At 34.3% G+C, this 24348-nt stretch overlaps 1 gene segment (V, D, J or C); it reads left to right on the top strand.

Annotated features, from left to right (window-relative positions):
- The first annotated feature begins 4856 nt into the window (after positions 1 to 4856).
- On the top strand, positions 4857 to 5542 carry LOC140525489 (immunoglobulin heavy variable 3-23-like). The segment is given in 2 exon segments: positions 4857 to 4985; positions 5081 to 5542. Coding segments are annotated over 2 exon segments (471 nt in total).
- Positions 5543 to 24348: the final 18806 nt, after the last annotated feature.

Raw genomic sequence — 24348 nt, forward strand, 5'->3', positions numbered from 1 at the left:
AACCTGAATAATATCTTCCAAGAAATCATCAAGGAAAACTGCTCAGAAATCCTAAGCTCAGAGGCCAAAATAATCTTTGAAAGAATCCACCATTCACCTCTTGAAAGGGATCTCAAATTAAGAACACCAGGGAATATTCTTGCGAAATTCCAGAACTATCAATTGAATGAGAAAATACTGCAGGAAGCCAGACAGAACCAATTCAAATATGGAGGAGGTACAGTGAGGATCAAACAGGACCTTGTAAATTCTCCATTAACAGACTGAGGAAATTGGAATGGGATTTTCCGTAAGGCAAGGGAGTAGGGACTACAACCAAGGATCAATTACCTAGCAAAGTTGAGCGTAATTTTTCAGGAAAGGAGATGGAAACTCAATGAAATAAGGGATTTTCAAACCTTCTTGATGAAAACGCCAGAGACCAATAGAAAATTTGATCTTTAAACACAGATCTGAAGAGAGGCATAAAAGGGTAAACAGGGAAAAAAACAAACTTATTATAAAGATTAAAATGGAGCAGAGGCAAGTTCATGACTTTACAAGTAATCAAGAAATTATAAAATAAAACCAAAGGAATGAAAATCTAGCAGGCAATATGAATATCTCTTTGGGGAAAAAAAAACTGACCTTGAAAATAGACCCAAGAGAGAAAATTTAAAAATTATGAGACTACCTGAACGATAGGGGCATAAAAGGAACCCAGGCATCATATTTTAAGAAATTATCAAGGAAAATTCTTCTAATGTTCTGTAACCCTAGGTTAAATGAATATTGAGAGAATCTATGATCGTCTCTGGAAAGAGATTCCAAAAGGAAAACTTCTAGGAATATTGTACCTAGATTCCATAACTCTCAGATAATGGAGAAAATATTGCAAATAGCCAAAAGGAAAGAATTTGAATATTGTGGAAATACAATCAGTATAACAGAAGAGCTAGCAGCTTCTGTATTAAGGGATCACAGGACTTGGAATCTAATATTCCAGAACTCAAAGGAACTAGGATTAACACCAAGAATCAGCCAACCCCGCAAAACTGAGCATGATACTTCAGGGAAAAGAAGGTCATGCAATGAGAGAGAACCTTCAAGTATTCTGGATGAAAAGACCAGAGTTGAATAGAAAATTTGATATTTAGACACAAGACTCAAGAGAAGCATGAAAAGATAAACCGGACAAAGAAATCATAAGGGATTTGATTAGGTTAAACTGTTTATATTACTGTATGGCAATATGATACTTGTAACTCATAAGAAATTTCTCATTATTAGATCAGTTAGGAGTATATATAGACAGAGGATGCAAGTGTGAGTTGAGCATTAAAGGATGATATTTAAAAGAATCCTAAGTGGTATGAAGAACCACTTATATATGCAGAGTGATTTCATGAGAAAATTAGAAGGATATGGAATATATTATCAGATTTATGAAGAAGCAAGAGATAGAGAGCACATTTAGGTGTAAAATGAATCATTTCCATTACATTAAATGAAAAGGTTTTAGTCAAAAAATAACAAATGTGGTCAAGATCAGAAGGAAAACAGAAAATCTGGGAAAGTATTTTGTACACAGTTTATTAGACAAAAATTTCATCTTTTAAATGTATAAAGAACTTTTAAAAATTTATTTGAATATGAGTCACTTCTTAATTGATAAATGTTCAAAGGATATGAACAGATAATTTCCCCAAAAAAGAAATCAAAATAATTTATAGTCACATGAAAAAATTCTCTACTCATGGTTGATTGGAACAGTGCAAAATAAAACTACCTGGAGACATCATTTTATACCAATTAGATTGGCTAAAGAGTTAGACTGGTAAAGTGACAAATGTTGAAGGGGATATGGAAAAATGCGACTCTCATTCTTGGAGGAATTGTGAACTGATCTAACCCTTCTGGGGAGCCATCTGGATTTATGTCCAAAGAGTTGTTCAACTACCTATAAACTTTGATCTGGCAATACCCCTATGTGGTCAATTCCTGAAGATAAAATGACTCCATAAATCCTAAAATGTTTCTGGCAGCTGTCTTTGTGTTGGCAAAGAAGTGGAAATTGAAGGGGCACTGCTGAACAAATTGTGGTATATGTTTGTGATAGAATACTATTGTGCTAAAAAAATGATGAGCTCAATGGTTTTCAGAAAAAAGATGAAAAAATGCGTAAAATAATATAGAGTGGAATGAGCAGATGCAAGAGAAAGTTACATACAGTAACATCAATATATGTTTGAGAACAAAAGTTCCTTGTTCTATTAAAATACTAAAATAATTATAAAGGATTCATGAGGGAAGATGCCGGCATCTAGACACCTAGAGAAAGAACTGAGCAAGAATAATTTTACATGTGCGATCTCTAGGTTGTGGAGGGAAGAAATAAGGGAAAATTTAAAAACAAGGAAATTTACCTAACAAAAAATAATCAGAAAGCAAAAATAGAATTGGGAAAAATACATTGGTCATCTCTTGAAAGAAAACCCCAAATTAAAACTTCCAGGAATATTAGAGCTAAAATTCAGAGTTTCCAGATCAACTTAAAAAATTCTTACAAGTAACCAGAAAGAACTCAAGTACTGAGGAGTGAAAGGAATGATCACATATGATTTAACAGCCACCACCACGAAGAAGTTGAAAGATTGGAATAAACTATTCCTAAAAGTTTATAAGCAAGGACACTTATCAGTAAAACTGAATAAAAATCTAAATGGAAATAAAGTACGGATTTTTAAATAAATAGAGGACTTTAAAGAATTCCTAATTAAAAGACTAGAGCCATGTAGAAATACTGAAGTTCAAAAGCCGTGGTTAAGAAAAACAATGATGCAAGTAGGATCCAAAAATCCTGTTTGTCTGAAACCATCTCCTAGACACAACCAGTGGCACAGTGGATAAAGCATTCGGCCTGGAATAAGGAAATCCTGAGTTAAAATTTGCCTCAGACACCAGCTTTGTAACTCTGGAGTGAATTATTTTTTCCTGGTATGCCTCGGCTTTCTTAACTATAAAACTGGGATAAGACTGGTACCCTTATCTTGGGATTTTTGTAAGGATAAAATGAGATATTTGCAAAAAGCAGTTAGCACAATTATTGGCATGTAGTACTCATTGTATGAATGCATACTACCTATAGTTCCTTTCTCCTTTTATCATGAACATAACAACTAACGAAGAATAAAGTCCCTACATTCAAATATGGAGAGATTGTGTCCCTATGGAGGAAATCTTAGTGCACAGAAGGTGAGAGTGGTTTTTCTATGTCTTAATCATACTAAGAGAAGAGTGGAGGGGGGAAGAATAATATTAACACAAATGGGAAAGGTAAAGAAATATTAGAGAAATTAGGGAGCACAAGTAAATATATAAACAAAACTTCTTCATTTTTATCTGAACTAAATAAGGGAAGAAAACTCAAAAACACACACAGACTTGAGGACAAAATTTTAGATGACCTGAGTAAAAAGGTCAGAAAACTGATTGCAGTAGGCTGAGAAGTTCCTTAAAGGAAGGCAATAAGTATGTAATTTTCCTAGGAATCAGTGAAAGAGAAAAGATTTGTAAAGACAGCTTGAGGATGATAACAGGATGAGAGAAAGTTTTCAGGCTTGATAGGCCAAGATATATTTTGTAGGAACAGAAATTTAACTGTATTTTATAAGATGCTTTGAATTGTTCTTTTTCCTATAGATTATGAAGCAAGGACAGGATAATGTAAATATAAGACTTGGATCAGGGGAAGAAAAATCAGAGAAACAGAGGAAAAAAAGCCAGTTAAAGCTTTACAATATACAAAATTGCACAATCACAAAGGCTGATTGGAGAATAACTTGCGTTTTTGCCAGCATCCTAATGATCCCTGATGAGAATACTTTTTACCGATTATTAAAGAATTAATGTTAAATGGACATGAGAGAAAAATGCTGTCATTTCTGATGCCACTGTGCACAGTAGATGGCAGCAGACTTCCTTGCTCTGGGAAGGAGCAATCTGAGGCTCAGCCTATACCTTTGCCCAGACACTCCAGAGAATATGGTGTCATTGTCTTACCACACACAATGAGTCCTTCTGAAAAACAAAACATGGAAATTTCTGGAGAATACAGGGGAATCAGCAGACTTTATTTTGCTGTATCAATTTTGTGCCTCTAATCCTTCCACTCAGAGGGATATGAGCTTGAGTATGCTGGAAAGTTTTTTTTTTTTTTTTTTACACCAGTTCTCCAGGGAAGGAAAAGGAACGCACAATACACTTTTAAGTTTAATCTACATTATTTTCTCTTGCCCTTTGTAAAGTCTAAACAGAAAATAAAACAAAATCAAACTCGGATTTTTAGTGTCTGCTAATTTCCTAAGTATACTACTCATTTGAAAACTTGATAATGACGTCTCTCATACCAATAGAGCATACTCTGGATATAAGGGACCTTGAATGGGACTGGGGATACATAATTCACATGAATTCCAGTTATACAGAGAATGAAGAAAAAAAAGCTTTACAAGCCAGCAGAGTTGTCAGGAGTAAGGTCAGAAGTGGTGTCCCTCCCCGCAGATAGATCCAAAAACTACTGAAGATAAAAAAAAATGAGGAAATTTTGGGGTTCCTTCCTAATTAGAAAGGGCAATGGTATAAAAGCACAAGGAGAATACCCTTAATTTTGAGAGAAGAATGGAATGAAAGAGAAGGATAGACACTGAGTCCTCACAAATGATATTTAGATTCTCTGTGTCACTAACCTTCCCTAGTTTAGGGGAAACACCTGTGTGCTGGGACTCATCCCAGTGGGAGGCAGTTGCTCTTACTAATACTGAAGAGAAAAAGAAATGCAAATTGTGCTCCTCCCTGAAGGGATGAAAACCATCAAAATTCTGTGTCTGCAGTCCTGGGAGAGGAACTTTTCCTTTGTGTGGCTTTCTCTCCTAAGGACTGACATTGTACAGCCTGCACAATGGGTTTTGGACTGAAGGGAATTTTCATTCTGGCTATTTTACAAGGTAGTTAGTCTTTTATTTTTTTTGCTTCTAGACCAAGGACATACTCTTTGAAGTGATGTATTTGTGTGACTTTTGTCTTTTATGATTATTTGCAGGTGTCCATTGTGATGTTCAACTGGTAGAGTCCGGCGGTGATGTGAGACAGCCTGGAGGATCTCTTCGCCTTTCCTGCAAAGCTTCTGGATTCACTTTCAGCAGCAGCTATTACATGAGTTGGATCCGCCAGGCTCCAGGGAAGGGGCTGGAGTGGATCGCAGGGATTAATACTAATAGTGGAAGCACAAGCTATGCAGACTCTGTGAAAGGCCGATTCACCATCTCGGTGGACAGCAGCAACAACATGGTGTACCTGCAAATGAATTCCCTAAAAGCTGAGGACTCAGGCATCTATTACTGTGCAAGAGACACAGTGAGAAAAAAACATATGAGACCAGACATAAAACTACTGAATCAGATCGGCCATGTGCAGAATGACTTGGAGAGGGAAGTCAAGAATATTGAGCAGAAAGAGACCACTTAGAATAACAGGTGAAGTGTGAGGCTGAAAAATTTTCAAGGTATATGATTTCTTCCCAATTCACAATGAAATCTATCCCAGCCATCCTTCTTTCCTTCCATCCATCTAATTTTCTGTCACCTATCAATCTATCTACCTATCTGTCTATCTATGTAGCTATCATCTATCTATGTATCTATCTATGTATCTCTCTATGTATCTATGTATTTATCTATGTATCTATGTATCTATGTATCTATGTATCTATCTATCTATCTATCTATCTATCTATCTATCTATCTATCTATCCATCTATCTATCTTCTAATCTCCTTTGTGTCCCTGATACTCTTTCCTGTTCTGATGCCTGCAGGTATAGAGAGAAGATATATTCTTTGAATAGCTTGTATGTTTTGTCCACGATTGTAGTTTTGAAACATGAGGCAAATCAGGAATTATTGAACATTCACTTTGTTCACCCCATAGCATTTTTGTATACACTGTGCAAGTGGAAAACTTTTCTACCTATGGGTACATTCAATATACATATATGTGTTTGTCTTTATGTATATGATCCTCCTAATGGATATTTATACAGATCTACACACACACACACACACACACACAGATATATATATATATATATATGTATATATATATATATGTATACATATATATCCACATGACATATATATATATATATACATATGTGTGAATGTATTTATACACAAATCAGAGGATCATAACACCGCAATTTGAGGGAATATGAAGCTTCTTTTCATTCAGACCTCCCATAATATCAAAATTATATTCATTTCCAAATGATCATCTTCTTTTGACTGGATATACCTTTGTGTACTTCAGATCCTCATCTCAGAAATCACAGTAACCTTACTTTCTCTATACTTTTAGTTTCAGGAGACATTGAGCTCCATAAGGATAAAACTCTTCACAGGAACCTGTGAAGCAAGACTTACCCTCAAGTAAACCATCTTCAGCTCTTTGCTAGTGAATCACCGAGCTCTTGATGATGTCCAAAATGTCTCTTTGCCTTTCAACTTCCCTGGATTTTTTCTTCCTCTTTGCTATTGACTATACATCAGTCTGTTCTCTAACTTCCCCCCCCCGCTTTCCATGTGATGGTAAGTAATCTAATATGGGTTACACATGTACAATCATGTAATGCATTGCCATATTAGTAATTTTGTTCAAGTGGAGTTTAACAAATAAAGCAAGAAAGAAAAAAGAAAGAAAAAGGAAGGAAGAAAATAGGGTAAATGAAAAAATAGTATACTTCAGTCTCTATTAAAATGGTATCAGTTCTATTTCTGGTAGCATTTTTCATCATAGGTCCCTTGTCGATGTCTTGGAGTATTGTATCCACGAGATTAGCTACACCATTCACAACTCTTCATCATTCAGAATTGCTGCCACTACGTACAATATTCTCCTGGTTCTCTTCACTTCACTTTGTATGAATTGATGTAAGTCTTTTCAGCTTTTTCTGAAAAAATCCTGCCTGCCATTTCTTACAATGCATAAATATTCCTTTAAAAGAGTATGCCACAACTTGTTCAACCATTTCCGTAATGCAGTCATGGGGAACCTGCAGAATCGGGACGACATTTGGCTCTCTTGATTCTCAAGTGAGGAGCTTTGACTGAATGCAAACTTCACGTGAGGATCTAGAGGACCAGATGTAGCCCTGAGCCTGCAGGTTCCCCACCCCTCCCCTAATGAGTGGCTTCCCTTTGATTTCTAATTCTTAGCCACCACATTCTTAGCTGCTGTAAATGTTTTTGTACATGTAAGTCTTTTTTCCTTTTTTATGCTCTTTCAGATATACACCCAGTAGTGGTATTACCAGACAAAGGATATACACAGTTTGATTGCTCTTTGCACATAGTTTGAAATTGCTCTCCCTAATGGAATAGCATGAACTACCCATAGAAGCTGATATGAATATGCATACATATTCCCCGGGTTTGATCTCAGAATATAATAAACTCTCTTCCTCCAAGACAAAGTCAAAATATTTCTTTGTAACGTTGCTATTAGGATACCAGAAGGCAAGATTTAGTAAAGAATCCAGGGAGCACTTACATTGCAAGCAAGTTCCTCCATGACAACTCTGCCTATTTTTCTCTGCCTGCTTTCTTCTCTACCCATATCTTTCCCTCTAAGCAATGCAACAAGCAATTTGTTTCCGGTTGAACACTTGGCATCTGGTTGGCTTCATGTTGAGAAGCTTGGAAATCAGCACTTACTTGGAAAGGTGTGGGAATCCTTGTGGCCCAGAGCCTAAATGGCTCTGCTCCAAGGGTCCATCTGAGGCTTATTAATGGATGGAGAAGATCTTACATCCTATGAACCACACAATTTTGTTGAATGAGTTTACATTTCCACTGACAATGCATTTGTGTTTCAGTTTCCCCATATTTTCCTTGACATTTATCATTCTACTTTTCTGTCATATCCACTAATCTGATAGATGTGAGATGGTACCACAGGGTTCTTTAAACATTCATTTTTCCAATCAATAGTGATTTAGATCATTTTTTCATATGATTAAATATTGCTTTTTTAAAAATATTTTCATTTGGAAACAGCCTTTTCAAATCCTTCGTGAATTTATCAACCAGGGAATGATATGTATTGTAAATTTGACTCAAATTTCTACATGTTTGAGAAGTGAAGTCTTTATCACTGATATTTATTAATTTTTATGCCACAACTATCTCCTTTTCATCTACTCTTAGTTTCCTTGGTTTTATCTGTGTGAAAATTTTCATTTTATATAATCAAAATTATCCATTTTGTATTTCACAATGCTATTTATTTCTGATCTGATCCTAAGTTCTTCCTTGAACCATTGATCTGAAAGGTAAACTCTTTCTTGTTCTCCTGATTTGTTTATGTCATCACCCTTTATTTCTTTTTTTGGTTTTATTTATTTATTTTTAGATTTCAACATTGACTTCCACAAAATTCTGAGTTCCACTTTTTATCCCCATCTCTCCCCTTCCCCTGCCCCATGACACCTTGCTTTCTGATTATCAGTTCTCTAAATGAGCCCTTCCTTCTATCACACCCCATAGTTCCCTTATTCCCATCTTTTCTCTTTTCTTGTAGGGCAGGATATATTAGATACCCCATTACATGTATTTCTTATTTTCCAGTTATATGCAATAACAATTCTCAACATTTGTTTCTACTACTTTGAATTCCAACTTGTCTCGTCTCTTCCCTCCCCACCCATCTTGACTGAGAAGTCAAGCAATCCAACACAGGCTATATATGTGTCATTTTGCAAAACACTTCCATAATAGTCATGCTGTGTAAGACTAACTATATTGCCCTCCATCCTGCCCTGCCCCCCCCTTGTTTTCTATTTTCTCATTTGACCTAGTCCCTTCCCAAAAGTGTTAACTTCTAGTTACTCCCTTCTCCCATTTCCCTTACCTTCTATCATCCCCCTCAGTCCACATGTCCCCTTTTCTCCTACTTTACTGTAGTGTAAGAAAGATTTTCATACCAAATTTACTGAGCATGATATTCCCTCCTTAAAACATATGTGAAGAGAGTAAGCTTCACTTTTCCCCTCTCACTTCCTCCCTTTTCTCTTCCACTGAAAAACATTTTTCTTATCTCTTTTATGAGTTACAGTCTGCCCCATTCCATTTCTCTGTTTCTCCTCCCAGTATTTTCCTTTCTAAACGCTTAATTTTATATTTTTATGGATATCATCTCTTCTGATTTGATTCAACCTGCACTCTCTGTCTATATATGTGTGTGTGTGTGAGTTTGTGTGCGTGTGTGTGTGTGTGTGTGTGTGTGTGTGTGTGTGTGTGTGTGTGTGTGTAGTCTCTCCACCTACTCAAATACTGAGAAAAGTCTCAAGAGTTGCAAATATTATTTTTCCATGCGGGAATGTATACAGTTCTGCTTTAGAAAGTCCTTTTTGATTTCTCTTTTTGGTTTACCTTTTCATGCTTCTCTTGATTCTTGTGTTTGACAGTCAAATTTTCTTTTCGGGTTCTGTTTTTTTCATCAATAATACTTGAAAGTCCTCTCCATCATTGAATGTCCATTTTTACCTTGAAGTATTAGAATCAGTTTTGCTGGGTAGGTGATTCTTGGTTTTAAACCCAGCTCCTTTCACTTCTGGAATATCCTCTTTCAAGCCTTTTGATTCCTTAATGTTGAAGCTGCTAGATCTTATGTTATCCTAATTGTATTTCCACAATACTCGAATTGTTTCTTTCTAGCTGTTTGCAATATTTTCTCCTTGAGCTGGGAGCTCTGAAATTTGTCCACAGTAGCCGCCAGCCGTCCCGAGCTGCTGTTGCTGCCTCCTCTGCCACTGCCAGGGGCCATGCTGGGGGGACTCTGCTCCCCTCTAGCCCAGCTGGAAAAGCCCTCCTTCACTGACCTATGAGTATTTCTTTGTGTCTTGTGGGTTGAGAGATCTGGATTGTGCCTGAGAGGTTTGTTCTGGTCCTGTTCCTCCCTGTGCTGCGTGGCGAGAACTGGGTCAGCGTCCCGTGGAAAAGAGCTTCCCTGTCATCCTTCCAGGTTATCTTTGGCTGGAAATTTTCTTCTCTCTGTTGTTCTGTGGTTTCTGATGCTTTAGAATTTGTTGAGAGTCATTTTTTTACAGGCATTTTGTGGCCTGTGGGGGATGTGCTAAAGTATGTGTGCCTATCTATTCTAACATATTGGCTCTGCCCTCCTCCCCTTTTATTTCTTGATCGTGTGTATATTTTGACCTTATATTGGTATAGACTGAGATGATCCTCTATGCCTACCTTTTGACATGCTGTTTTGCATTTTTCCTTTTTTTTTTTAATTCTTCATTGCTTTGTTCTTTCTCTCTTTCATTGTTTTTCTTCCATTCTTTCTTTAAGTGCTTTGTTCAAGTATTCTTGCACAAATTACTAATATGACAATATTTTATATGATTGACCATATGTAACTTGCATTAAATCAGGTACCATCATAAGGAGGGTTGCAGGGATGCAGGGAGGAATAAAATTTGGAACTCAAAACTTAAAAAAGAAAACACTTATAAATGTTTTCACATGTAATTGGAAAAATATTTTAAAAAATTATAATTACCCTTGTACGATTTATATTTCCAGTGAAATAATGACTTTTTTTGTTCCTATATGGTAAATCTTTGAATTTATGAGATCCTACATTATGGTTGTCATTTACTACAATGTCTGGTGTACCGAATCTATTGTATTCATCCACCACTGCATTCTAATAAGTGAAAGATTGTTTTGACAAATGCTAATTCAAAATACAGTTTTAGATGTCGGGAAGCCATTTCAACTTCCTTCACATACTCTTGGTATTCTTCATATTTTCTTCTTAGATATAAATGTTGTTTTTCTGTTTTCTGTCTGTAAAATAAATTATGATAGTTTATTATGTCATGAAAAAGTGTAGTTTAAGACTAATTTAGTTTTAGAAAGTAAGACACCTGGTTGTGAGGCTCACAAAATTTCCCAGGGAGGGTCAGGAAATTGTCCCAGAATAGCTTCCACTGTCCACTGCTTCCTTGGTAGCTTGACTTTAGGACAGTCCATTTGATATGCCCCTTAACACAGCTGTGAGGTTCACAGGACTTGCCCCTTAGGGTCAGTGAGTTAGCTAGGACTAGCTTAAGGGGTCCATTATTTCCCTGGTAGTGAGTCCTTAGGAAGATCCATATCATATGCCCTTTAGCACATCAATTCCCTTTTCACTGACAGAACTAAGAAATAGAGTGGACAGAGGGTGGCATTTATTAGGCTTCTCTTGAGACATCAGATGTGCTCACTAAGAAAACCTTCATTGATACAGTAGCAGGAGTGAGGTACAATTCTGTCCTTCCTTTTAGATGTAAGGGTTACTTTAAATTCCTCAGATTTCTTACTATTATTTTTTCGTACAACTGGAAAATAAGAAATACATAAAATGAGGTACAGAAATTTACCTTGCCCTACAGACAAAAGAGAAGATAGGCAAAAGAATAGGGAGGGATGTTAATAGGGAGGACACATTAGTTGAAGCAGCAATCAGAATGTAAAGTGTTTTGGGGTGGGAGGAGGGGAAAGATGGGGAGAGAATTTGGAACTGAAAATTTTGAGGAAATGAATGTTGAAAACTAAAAATAAATAAACGAATAAAAGCTTTCATAAATAAAAAAAAAGAATATGGATGCTACACCAGTGACGTTCATATATGTTTACTATTGCTGTTATTTCATTGTCTAAGGTACCTTTTAGCAAAATGCAGTTTTCCTGCTTATCTTTTTTAATTAGATCTATTTTTGCTTTTGCTTTGTCAAAAATTATGATTATTACCCCTGATTTTTATTATTTCAGTTGAAGCATAATAGATTCTGTCCCAGTCCTTTACCTCTACTCTGCAACTGTCTCTGTGTTTGAAATATATTTCTAGTATTTAGCATATGGAGAGATTCTGGTTTTTAATTCATTCAGTTATCTGCTTTTGTTTTACTCGTGAACCAATCCCATTCATATTCACAGTTATTGTTAATTATGTACATCTCTCCATCTTATGTTTTCCTTATTTTTTTCTTGCTCTTATTTTTCACTGTGTTCCTCCCTACAAGTATTTTAGTTCCGATGAATGATTCCCTTAATCTGATCTCCTTTCTATGAATCACACCCCCTTCTCTTCTCCCTCTCACTTTTAGTTCCCTTATGGACGAGACTGGTTTCTATATCCACTTCAGTGTGTATGTTATTCCCTTTGTTAGCCAATTTTTATGAGTTTAAAGTTAAAGTATTGCCTGCTACCTCCCTTTCTCCCCATTCGTGGTAATAGCTGTTTCATGCTTTATTATGTGATATTATTTCTCTCATTCTGTCTCCTCCTCTCTTCACTCAGTACAGTCTTCTTGCTCACTTCTTAATTTTAGGTGTTTTTTTGGGTGGGGGATATCATGTCACCATAGTCATCTCTCACCTCCAGGTGTCTTTATGTGTATATCCTTCAAATTTCCCTTATAGTGAAAAACTTGTTAAGAGTCCCTCAGGAATACAAAGTCCAAACTTATTGAATTTCTTTCATTTTCTCTTTTTTATTTCTTTTTTACCCTTTTACATCCTCTTTAGTCTTCTCTTTGAAGAAGAAGTTTTTATTCTTCTCTAGCCTTGTAATTAGTGATAATTGAAAATACCGTATTTCACTAAATGCCTTTTCCTCCCCCTCAAGGATTGTACTCAGTTTTCCTGGGTATGTAATTCTTGGTTGTAATTCTAATTCCTTTCCCTTTTAGAACTTCATATTCTAAATTGTCTTGTTTTTTAATGTATAACTTTCTAAATCTGTGTATTTCTGACTATGATTTCGTGATGTTTGAATTGTTACTTTCTGGTTGTTTGCAACATTTTTCTCTGTGACCTAGAGTTCTGGAATTTGTCTATCGTATTCTTGGGTGTTTTCATTTTGAGATCTCTTTCCAGATGTGATAGTATCATTCTTTGAATGTATACTTTACCCTCTGTTTCTAGGATATTAGATATATACTTCCTTTAATAATTTTTTGAAATTTGATATCCAGGTAATTTTTTTTGATCACAGCTTTTAGGTAGTCCAATAATTCTTATCTCTCTTGCATCTATTTTCCAGTCAGTTGTTTTTCAATGAGAAACATCACATTCCCTTCTTTTGATTTTGTTTTACCATTTCTTGAAGTCTTGGGAAATCATTAAGTTTCGTACAACCAATTCTAATTTGTAAAAAAGTATTTTCTTCAGTTAGCTTTTGGAGGTCTTTGTCCATTCGACTATTTCTATTTTCTGAGGAATCATTGCTGGCAAATTTTTTGTATCCTTTTCCAATTTTTGTTCTTTTTACCTTTCCGTTAACTCTATTTTATGATTCTATCACACTATTCTTATTTCTTTTCCCATTTTTTTTCTTCAGCTTCTCTTATTTGATTTTAAAAGTCCTTTGCAATCTTTTCCAGGTGTTTCTTTCCTTTAAGGCTTTGCAGATAGCCATTTTCACACTGTTGTTCTGTTTTAAGTTTTGCCTTGATCTTTCCTCTCACTATTGTTTTTTGGGTTTTTTTGGTAATTGTTCTCATTAATAGTTTTTATTTATTTATTTATTTATTGGTCTTTATTGTGTCAACCCCAACTTGAGTTTTTGGATTTTTCAAATACCAGATTAATATGGTCATTTGCTGTCAAGTATTGCGTGCTTAACCCATGCCATTGATTTACCATTTTCTTTCTTAGCCAGTAGAAGATTGTTGTCCCGGTTACTGCTTTGTGTTATACTTTCAAATCCGGTACTATTAGGCATCCTTTCTTCACATCCTTTTTATTGGCATTGCATCCTTTAAGATGAATTACTATTTTTTCTATCTGTATAAAATAATTTTTAGAAACTTTGTTGATACAGAAGTAAATAAGCAAATTAATGTAGGTAGAAATGTTTTCTTTAAATTATTTTGGTCTTCTCATGAGCAATTGATCTTTTCCGAATTATTCCAATCTGACTCGATTTGTGTGAAAATGTTGTATAGTTGGGTTAATACAGTTTCTGGGTTTGTCTTAGCAGGTAGACTCCCAAGTAGTTTATATTGTCTACAGTTATTTTAAATGGAATTTCTCTCTCTCTTACTGTTGGGTTTAGTTGATAATATATAGAAATGCAGAAGATATATATGGGAGTTTGTTTTATGTCCTAGAAATTTACTACAGTTGCTAAGGATTTAAAACAAATTTTTGTTTGATAATCTCTGATTTCCTAAGTATATTATCATATACTCTGTAAAGAGTGGCAATTTTGTTTTCTTATTTCCTACTTGGATTTGTTCAATTTATTTTCCTTCTCTCATGTCTATATCTAGATTTTCTAGTACAAAAAGGCACTCTGCAATAATAATAATAATATAATGGATACAATTGCTTAACCCCAATCTTATTGGGAATGCTTCTAGTTCATCCCCATTACACATAATAGTTGCTGATGCTTTTAAGTAGCTACTTCTTATCACTCTAAGGAAAGATCCACTTTTTCCCGTACTCACTAGTGTTTTTAATAGATATAGGTTTGTATTCTGTCAAAAGCTTTTTGTGTGTGTTTATTGTGATAATCATATAATATCTGCTCATTTTTTTATTGTTACAATTATTTATGCTGATGGTTTTCCTGATATTGAACCACCCCTACGTTTCTCTTAAAACTTCACCTCGTCACAGTGTGTGATCCCTGGAATATGCTACTTAAACAAAATTTGTGGAATGCAGTCAAAGCAGTAATCACAGTACTGTTTTTCTTTTATCTTTTAATGCTTAAATTAAAAACAATAAATATCAATGAATTAGGTATGTAAATTTAAGCACTAGAAAAAGCACATTAGAAATTCTTAATAATATCTTAAAGTAAAATTCCTGAGAAGAAAAGATTCCTACAATTGAAAGTAGAAATTGAGAGATTAATAAAATTTAAAGTAAAAACCCATTGAATCAATAAACATATCTAGAAATTGCTTTTATGAAAACAGCAACAAAAACATGATAAAGTCATTGTTAATTTAATGACAAAAATGCAAATTATCAATACAAAAAATTAAAATGTTGAATGTGCCACCAATAAAGATGAAAATAAACGAATTATTAGTAACTATTTTGCCCAATTATGTGCCATTAAAACTGAGTAAGAGAAAGGGGTGGATATTTACAAAAACTGAAATTTTGCACATTAGTAGATGCATAAATGCAGTGACGAAATCATTTTATCTTAGAACAAGATAGTTACCAATCTATCAATGAGTTCCATAAGAAGATAAAATTTCTATAATGCAAAATACTGTAGGATAAATTAACCCCAATACTGTAAAAGTAATTTAAAAAAACCTGAAGAAATTCTACCAAATTTATTTCATGGCAAATATGGTTTTGTTACTTAAAGTAAGGAAAGCAAAAACACAGAGAAAAGTATAGCCCAATTTTAGTGAATATTAATGCAAAAATATTAAACAAAATACTAGCAGGGCGTTAAAGTATTATATCATAATATCATGTTTCACGGATTTATGTAGAAAGTATTCAATATTACGAAAAATGTAATCGTAATTAACCACACCAAGAAAAATAATCACAACAGTATAATTGCATCAATTAATTCACCAAATTTTAGATATAATAGCAAATCCATTATTTATGAAAATGCTAGAAAGCATAAGAATAAATGGAACCTTTCTCAAAACAATAGATAGTGTTTATCTCAAACTGAAAAGAATTATTACATGTAATGGTGATAACCTAGGAAGTAAACATCTCAAATGATGTAGAAATCTGCTGAACATGTAGAGCGGTGAAAAAGCTAGGATGACAGAGTAGGGGAAGGACTTTTAGAGGAGTGTGTGAGTTGGGATTTTGGAGGGTTGGGGAGAAAATGGGGAGCTGGTTAAAGTTATATATGAATTGAGATGCGGGGAGTGGGGAAGTGAAGTGGAGATATTCTTGGAAGGATGGATGAAGTGGGGGTTACGAGGGTAGGAGAAGTTTTATTTTTATATAGCAACTTCTATATTTAGTTTGTTTGTTTGGAAAATATTGCCTTCATTACCTTTTAGAAACTCAACATGCTTATAAATATTTATATATTTTTCATAAATATTCTGTGTCAATAGACTTATTCCTTTTTCTGTTGTTTTACAACTGATAAAAATTTAAGAATTCCAGAAGACTTTGATCACATGAAGAATCCGATGTCACTTTTAAATTATTTGAGTGTATGTTAATATTGGCCTTCCAACATTATTAAATATCCTACACTTGCAAGTGTATTTTAAGAATTTGAATACACTTCAATAAAGCATAACACCTCCCACCAAGGACCTGTACCAACAAAACAAAGCTTTTCTGTAAGTGATATCTAGACATACCACGTAGACACACCTAACCACACCTAACCAAAGTAAGTAAAACAGTAATAACCCCCCCACACACACATACAATGCACTTCTGCTTTTCAATATTTATTATTCTGAATGACCAAATTCAGCATACAAGGAGATCAATATCTTCTAAAATTGAGATTGCAAAGAGATTACGTGAAAATATGGAATACAGTTTAACTAAAAGTCTTTCACTCCTAAAACTGCCTCTCCTTAAAATAATATATTTTTACAAAATACTTCAGAACAACTACGCAAAGACTTCTGTTTTTTTTTTCTTCTAATTTCGGGTGATTACAATCAGATGAGAAAAATTTTGTCCAGATAAATTTCCAATGCACAGTTTTATATATACACAAGCACAGTTAAAATAGAACACCAGTTTTCCCATTTTGCTCACACATTCAAGAAATACAAGGAATTTTTTTTTTTTTGCAAATATACAGACATACACACTTTAAAAAAATTGATTATATTAAATTCTAGGGGCTTCACCCCTGCCCCAAAACCGGTTTTGTTTCATATCATTTGAATCTCTAGAGAATAATAAATCATTCAGTTACTGGACTTTCTTTAACTGTTAAACACATACAGACATACAGAGAGAAGAAACACAAAAGATGTCATTGCTACATCATTGGTGAGTTCAGTTCCCCTGCAGTTATGAAGGTTCTACTGATCTGAGATGGACAAAAAATAGACAAAAAAGTCGGAGACACAAAGTGAGAAAAGGAAACACACAAATATCAAGTACATGATAGCTTGAAAGTCTGACTAAAGTTTTAGAGACAGAATCTTATAGAACATACATCCGTGGAAATATCTTATGCAAAATTAAACAGACAAGTTATTCCATAACATTTAATGGAGTAAAAAAAAAAATCAATTTTAAAATACTCTGAATTGTTGTTGGCACCAAGCAAAGAGGTGTATTCTAGTCAAAGGAAACAAGCAGAGCAACGTAACAAGAATAAAAGTTTTTATTTTTATTTCTTTTTTATATCACACAGGCTTTATTTTGAATATAAGGGCAATAAAAGTATAGAATAATTGTTTTTCCCAAAAAATACATGTTATATTTTTTCCATTTACATGTAAAGATAGTTTTCAACATTCACTTTTGTAAGATTTTGAGCTCCAATATTTCTCCCTCCATCCCCTATCCCACTCCAAGACAGCATACAATATCATATAGGTTATTCATGTACAATCGTATTGGACATATTTCCACATCAGTCATACATTGAAAGAAGAATCAAAACATAGGGAAAAGCTGCGAGATAGAAAAGACAAACCAAAAAAGGTGGTAAAACATAATGCTTCGATCTTTTTTCATACTCCATGCTTCTTTCTCTGGATGTGGATAGCATTTTCCATCCAGAGTCTTTTAGAAATGTCTTAGATCTTTGAATTGCTAAGAAGAGTTAAGTCTATGAAACATAGTCATCATACAATGTTGCTGGTACTGTGTACAATGCTCTCCTGGTTCTGCTCAGTTCACTTTGCATCAGTTCCAGTAATTCTTTCCAAGTTCTTCTGATATCCACTTGCCCATTACTTCTTATAGCACAATAGTATCCCATTACATTTGTATACCACAACTTGTTCAACCATTTCCCAATTCACAGGCATCTCCTCAATCTCCAATGCTTGGTCACCACAAAAAGAGCTGTTTATAAGTATTTTTGAACATATGAGTCCCTTTTCTTTTTCTTTTTTTAAATGATCTCTTTGAGATACAGACCTAGAAGTGGCATTGCTGGATAAAAGTGTACACTCACAGTATTATGTTCTTTTGATCATCCTTCCAAACTGCTCTGCACAATGCTTAGAATCTGTTGCCAACTCCACCAACATTGCTTCTTTAGCTTTAGTATTCCTGTTTTCCTACTTCTTCTCCAACATTCATGATTTTCCTACTTTCATCATATTAGCCAATTTGCTAGGTGTGATTTGGTACCTCAAAGTTGTTTTAATTTACATTTCTCTTCGTAGTGATTTAGAGCATTTTTATTTGACTACATATAGATAGCTTCAATTTCTTCATCTGAAAACTGACTTCATATCCTTTGATGATTTATCAATTGGAAAGTGACTTCTATTCTTACAAAGTTGACTCAGTTTTCTATGTCTTTTATAAATTAGGCTTTTATCAGAGACACTAGTTGTAAACATTCTTTCCCAGTTTTCAGCTTCCCTCCCAATTTTCATCGCATTGGTTTTCTTTGTGCAAAAACTCTAATGTAACATAATCAGAACTGACTATTTTGTATTTCAGAAAATTCTCCATCTCTTGTTTGGAGAAAAATTCTTCCTTTCTCCATAGGTCTAAGGGGTAATCTATTGCTTGCTCTCTTGGGTTTCTTATATTTTCATCCTTTACATCTAAATGCTATACCCATTTTTACCATATCTTGACATACGGTGTGATTCCAATATGCCTTGGAACATTAATTTTTCCAGATTAATTTTGTTATTATTTTTTAGCTCTAAAAATTTTTTTTGTTAGTTATATTGGTGTGATACTGAATAAGTAAAATAATTTAAGTAGAATTGTCAGTTTTATTATATTACCTCAGCCTGCTCATGAGTAAATAATACTTTCCAAGTTGTTTATATCTGACTTTATTTGTGTGAAAAATCATTTTGTAATTTTGTTCTTAACTGTATTCACCAGCAAGAAGAGTTTGTCTTGGGGGATAGACTGCAAAATATTTTATGGTGTCTACAATTACTTTAAACAGAATTTCTCTGTCTCTTGCTGTTGGGTATTGTTAGTGATATATAGGAATGCCAATGATTTATATGGGTTTCTTTTATATCCTGCAACTTTGCAAACATTGTTAATTATTTCAAGTAGCTTTTAGTTGATGCTCTAGGTTTCCATAAGTATACGACCATATCACCTGCATGAAATGCTAGCTTTGCTTCTTTGTGCACTCTAATTCCTTCAATTTTATTTTCATCATTATTCCTTAAACTAACATTTCTAGTACATTATTCAATGATATTGGTGATAATAGTAATCCTTGCTTAATCTCTCAACTTACTGAGAATACTTGTCTCTCTTACATATAATGTTTGCTGCTGGGTTTAGATAGATGCCATGATTAAACGTGAAATAAATAAATAGACGTAAAAATCAGGGACACAAGGCAAGTCCAAGTCTTAGAAAGATGTGGAATCCACAATTAGAAATTATCTGTAGCACATTAAGAAAATTCAAAACAATCTTTCTTACCTCGTATCTAATACCAGAAACAGGAATGGGGGACGTAAGTGGACACAATTTTGTCTTAAAAAATAAACTTAAATTGCTATGTCTTACTTCACAATTTCTCTCAGTGTCTCTTTCCTTCTAGCTCTCATAGAACCATCAAACATAACAAATAATACATTTTTCTATTTACTTGTTTTTGGATTTCAACATTCACTTCAATAACTTTAAAATTTTCTACTCCTCCAATTTCTCTCCCTCCCTAAAATGGCATGCAATCTTATATGGCTTCTACACATACTTTCCTGTCAAACACGTTTGCACATTAGTCATGTTTCAAAGAAGATTTACAGTGAATGGGAGAGACCATGAGAAATAAAAACAAATATCTGCTTTGCTCTGCATTCTCTTTCTATAGTTCTTTCTCTGGACGTGGATCTCATTTTCCATCATGATTCCTTTCGAATTTTTTATGTCCTTAAATTGCTAAAAAAGGCTAAGTCTATCAAAATCAGTCATCAGAGCACTGTGGCTGTTATTGTGTACAATGTTGTTTTTTCTGTTCACTTCAAATCTATGCCAGTATTCTTGGGTGTTTATGCACGAATTCCCATGTTTGTTTTTATTCATGAACATATAAGCCATGGTAAGGAGAAATTTTAAACAAAGCAAGAAATAATAGAAGAATACTGCGCAGAGCTTCTGAACCAAGGAAATGCTGCCAATTTAACACATTCATGTACCACATTTAGAAAGAAAAGAAAAAACCAAGAGGCAATTACAACAAAACTTTTGCTCTTCTCTTAAACCCTCCCAGAAAATTTGTTTCATTGCTTAGAGTTGTCTTTTTATTTATTTCTTGCTTTTTGAAGTTCAACTTTACAAATTCATCTAGTATTTTATTTTCCCCAATTACATGTAAAAATAATTGTTGCAGTCATTTTAAAAACTTTGAGTTCCTAACTCTCTTCCTTTCTCATTTCTCACCTCCCCTCATTAAGAAGGCAAACCATTTGATGTACGTTATACATGACTAGTCATGCAAAACATTTCCATAATAATAATGATCTGAAAGGATAAAGAAAGAGATATAAAACTCTCAAGAAAAAGTAAAGAAAGTGAAAAAAGGCAAGGTTCAATATGCTTTCAGACACCATCACTTCCTCCCTGGGGATGGAGAGTATATTTCGTTATCAGTCTCCTAGGGCTGTCTTAGATAATTTTATTCCTGAGAATAGCTAAATCATTCATAGCTGATCATTTTGCAATATTATTTTTACTGTGTACATAGCTCATTTCACTTTGCATTAGCTCGTGTAAGTCTTTCCACGTTATTTTTTTTTTTGAGATTATCTTGCTCATCATTCCTTTAGCAGAATACTATTCCTTTATAAGCTCATCAGTTCCCCAATGGATAGGCATCCCCTCAATTTCCTATTCTTTGCCCCCAGGAAAGAGGTGCTGCAAATAGTTTTGCACATATACTTATTTTTTTCTTTGTGTTCATATATATACATATATGTATGTATATATGAATACACACACACTCATATATATATATATATATATATACACACATATCTTTTGGTAATACAGACTCAGTAGTGGCATTGCTAGGTCAAAGAATATGCTTGACTTTATAACCCTTGGGAGATAGTTACAAATACTCTATAGAATGGTTTACAACTCTAAAAACGGTGTTTCACATTACCCACATACTCTCCACCTCTTGCGATTTTGCTTTTCTATTCTTTTGATCAACCTCATAGGTACGACATAGAACTCATAATTGTTGTAATTTGCATTTAGCAGTCAATAGTAAGTTAAATCCTTTTTTCATATGAGTATAGGTAGATTTGAGTACTTTGGGAAATGACTCATTTTAAATAATTTGACTCAGTTCTCTATGTATTTGAGAAATGAAGTCTTGTCAGAGAAACTTTGTTAATTTTTTTCACAGTTACCATTGCTAAGTCTTTTCCCCTTTATTCTATCCCCCCCATTCGTTCTCTTTTCTTTCTCCTTTCTCCCTGTCTCTCCTCAGATATGCTTAACTTCTGACTGTCTTCTCCCCCATTCTGCCCTTCCTTGTCTTAAACCCTTCCTCTCCTACTTTCGTGTTGGGCTAGAGAGTTTTCTATACCAAATTGAATATGTATTTTATTCCCTCTTTGAGTCAGTTCTGATGGAAGTTAGGTTCACTCATGTCTCTCCATTTCCCCAATACTCTCATCGACTGTACCTCTTTTCAGCCTCATTTATGTGAGATAATTTACTCCATTCCATCTGTCCCTTTCCCTTTCTCCCAGCACATGTCTCTCTTAACCTTAATTTTATTGTTTTAGTCATCATCCCTTTATGTTCAGCTCACACCTGCACCTTCTGTCTAAATATGCTCCTAACTACCCTAAGTCAAAACATTGTTATGAATTAGAAGCATGATCGTTGCATGGAGGAATGTACACATTTAAATCTTACTAAATCTCTTATGATTTCTACTTCCTGTTCACCTTTTTATATTTCTCCCAAGTCTTGTAACTGGAAGTAAATTTTCTCTTCACCTCTGGTCTTATAAGGAATGCTTGAAAGCCTTCGATTTTATTGAATATTCCCCCAAAGAGATTATATTTAAATATTCTGGGTAGGTGATTCTTGTTTATAATCTGTAAGGTCTGTAGTTTCTCCATGTAGGGAGTCCTGAATCTCTTCTCCTTCCCCCATACAGTTATGGAAACCAAAGGAACCAAAACCAACTAGATATACATTGAATATTGGGGTCGCAATTTGATTAGCTTGATTACTTATATTGGGGCAGTATGATGAATACCTGCTAAGAATTTCAATCTGGTATAGCAGCCAGATGAGTTGTTGAATTCTCACACAACAAAACGAAACAAAAAGAAACAAACAAAAACCAAATCTTCATACTGATTCTAAAAAAACAAAAACGAAAACAGGCAACTGGATGAGGACCTAGCGAGTGCGTCACTACTGACTGCTGGATGTTGAGGTTCTTTTGCTTAGTTGTGAGCTGATTTCTAAATTTGGGCTTTAACCCAATGTTATGCTATCAAAGTCTAAATATAAGAATTAATACTGGTCCAAATGATCCTAAAGAGGTTCCCATATTCTTCTTGTGGCTTTTACATTACTCATCTGAATTATCACTTTGTATTTCTGTATCTAACCTATGATATTTAATTGGTCACTGTCTGGGGTTCCACCTTTCAGGGAGTTTAAGATAATGGTTTTTCGTTTTATTCAAGTATTATGCCTTTTCCTCATTTGGGATCCCACATACCCCTACCTCCTTTGCCTTCTGGTTTATCATATTCCAAGTCTTCTGGTGCTTTAATGTGGAAGCTGATAAACAACTCAAGAGCCCAAACCACTTGACACAGATAGTTCAAAGTGAAGTAAAACTAAAGACAAAAATCACAGAATGAACCCTTCATCTATAAATATGAGGCACACTTTCAGGCAAATACAGTCAAAGGGAACAGTGGGCATATACAAAGTATGCTAGTGGAAAGATACATATAAGCAATACACGTGGCCAAGACAACTCAAATTTGTGCCACTTCAAGACTCTGATTCTATTTTTCTTGTTATGGAGTTTCCATGTTGCTTTTTAAAAAAAATTCATTTCCAATTCTAGCATCATTGCACTGCATAAATATATATTTATATGTATGTATATATATACTTATTCAGATAGATTAATTAAATTTATGTATATATTTGTACATACATATATAATTTTTATTTTTATTTTGTCTCTGAATGAGACTGTCCTCCTTTAAAATAGTTACTATATTTTGCTTTTCTTTATATCCCATTACTTAGTTTAGCAATGTACCTGGCACAAATTAAGTACTGAATAAATGAATACTTGTAGCTGATTGGACCATCTGTTCCTTTCTGATTGAGACTCTCCCCTATTGCTGAAATGTGTTCTATTTATGATTTCCATTTTTATGTATGTAAGGAGTAAATTTGCTGACATTTTAACATATCAAGCACAAAAGTATCCATTTGAAGTATAACAAAGTACTGTCTATTGCTGCAAATTAAATTGTAAATTGAGGCACATTCCTCTAAGTAAGATAACACTCCATTATTAGGGCTGGTAATCTGAGAATAAGATGGGTGAGTGACTGCCTAATTCTCCAGTCAAAGACCCCAAGCAAAAGGCAGCACGTCTTCCATAGATTTTGAAGGCCACAGAACAAAAAATTGAACAAGATGAGTGATATCAAGGACGTGAGGTTAACGAGAGTGATTATACTTCTGCAGGAGGAGGAAAAACATGATTATTTAGAAATTGGGAATGGGGCCTAAGAGAATTAGCATTTGTGACGAAGATGTAGTTATAAATTGAATCCACTTTCAAGTTCTGAAATAAATGGCTTAGACTCCTTGGGAAAGCACCAGATATTTTTGAGGATAGTATGGTGGTGTAAAGTTATTAGGCCCAATTCCCTTGTGGCAAGCCATACTTCCTCAAGGTTTGCAATATCACTGAGACAGAAATAGAGTAGTGGTTAACAAAAGAAAGAAATTTCAAAACTTCACCCATTATAGTCAGCTGAATTCTGAACTAAGTTCAGAGACCTAAAACAAAAACTAAGTAGTCAGTTAGACATATTATCAATTAATTGTAAGGGAAGGATACAGGATTTTAATTTCTTTTGTTTTAATGTTATCAGTATTATATG

This window comes from Notamacropus eugenii, chromosome 1 (assembly GCF_028372415.1).
Source record: "Notamacropus eugenii isolate mMacEug1 chromosome 1, mMacEug1.pri_v2, whole genome shotgun sequence".
Lineage (NCBI taxonomy): Eukaryota > Metazoa > Chordata > Mammalia > Diprotodontia > Macropodidae > Notamacropus > Notamacropus eugenii.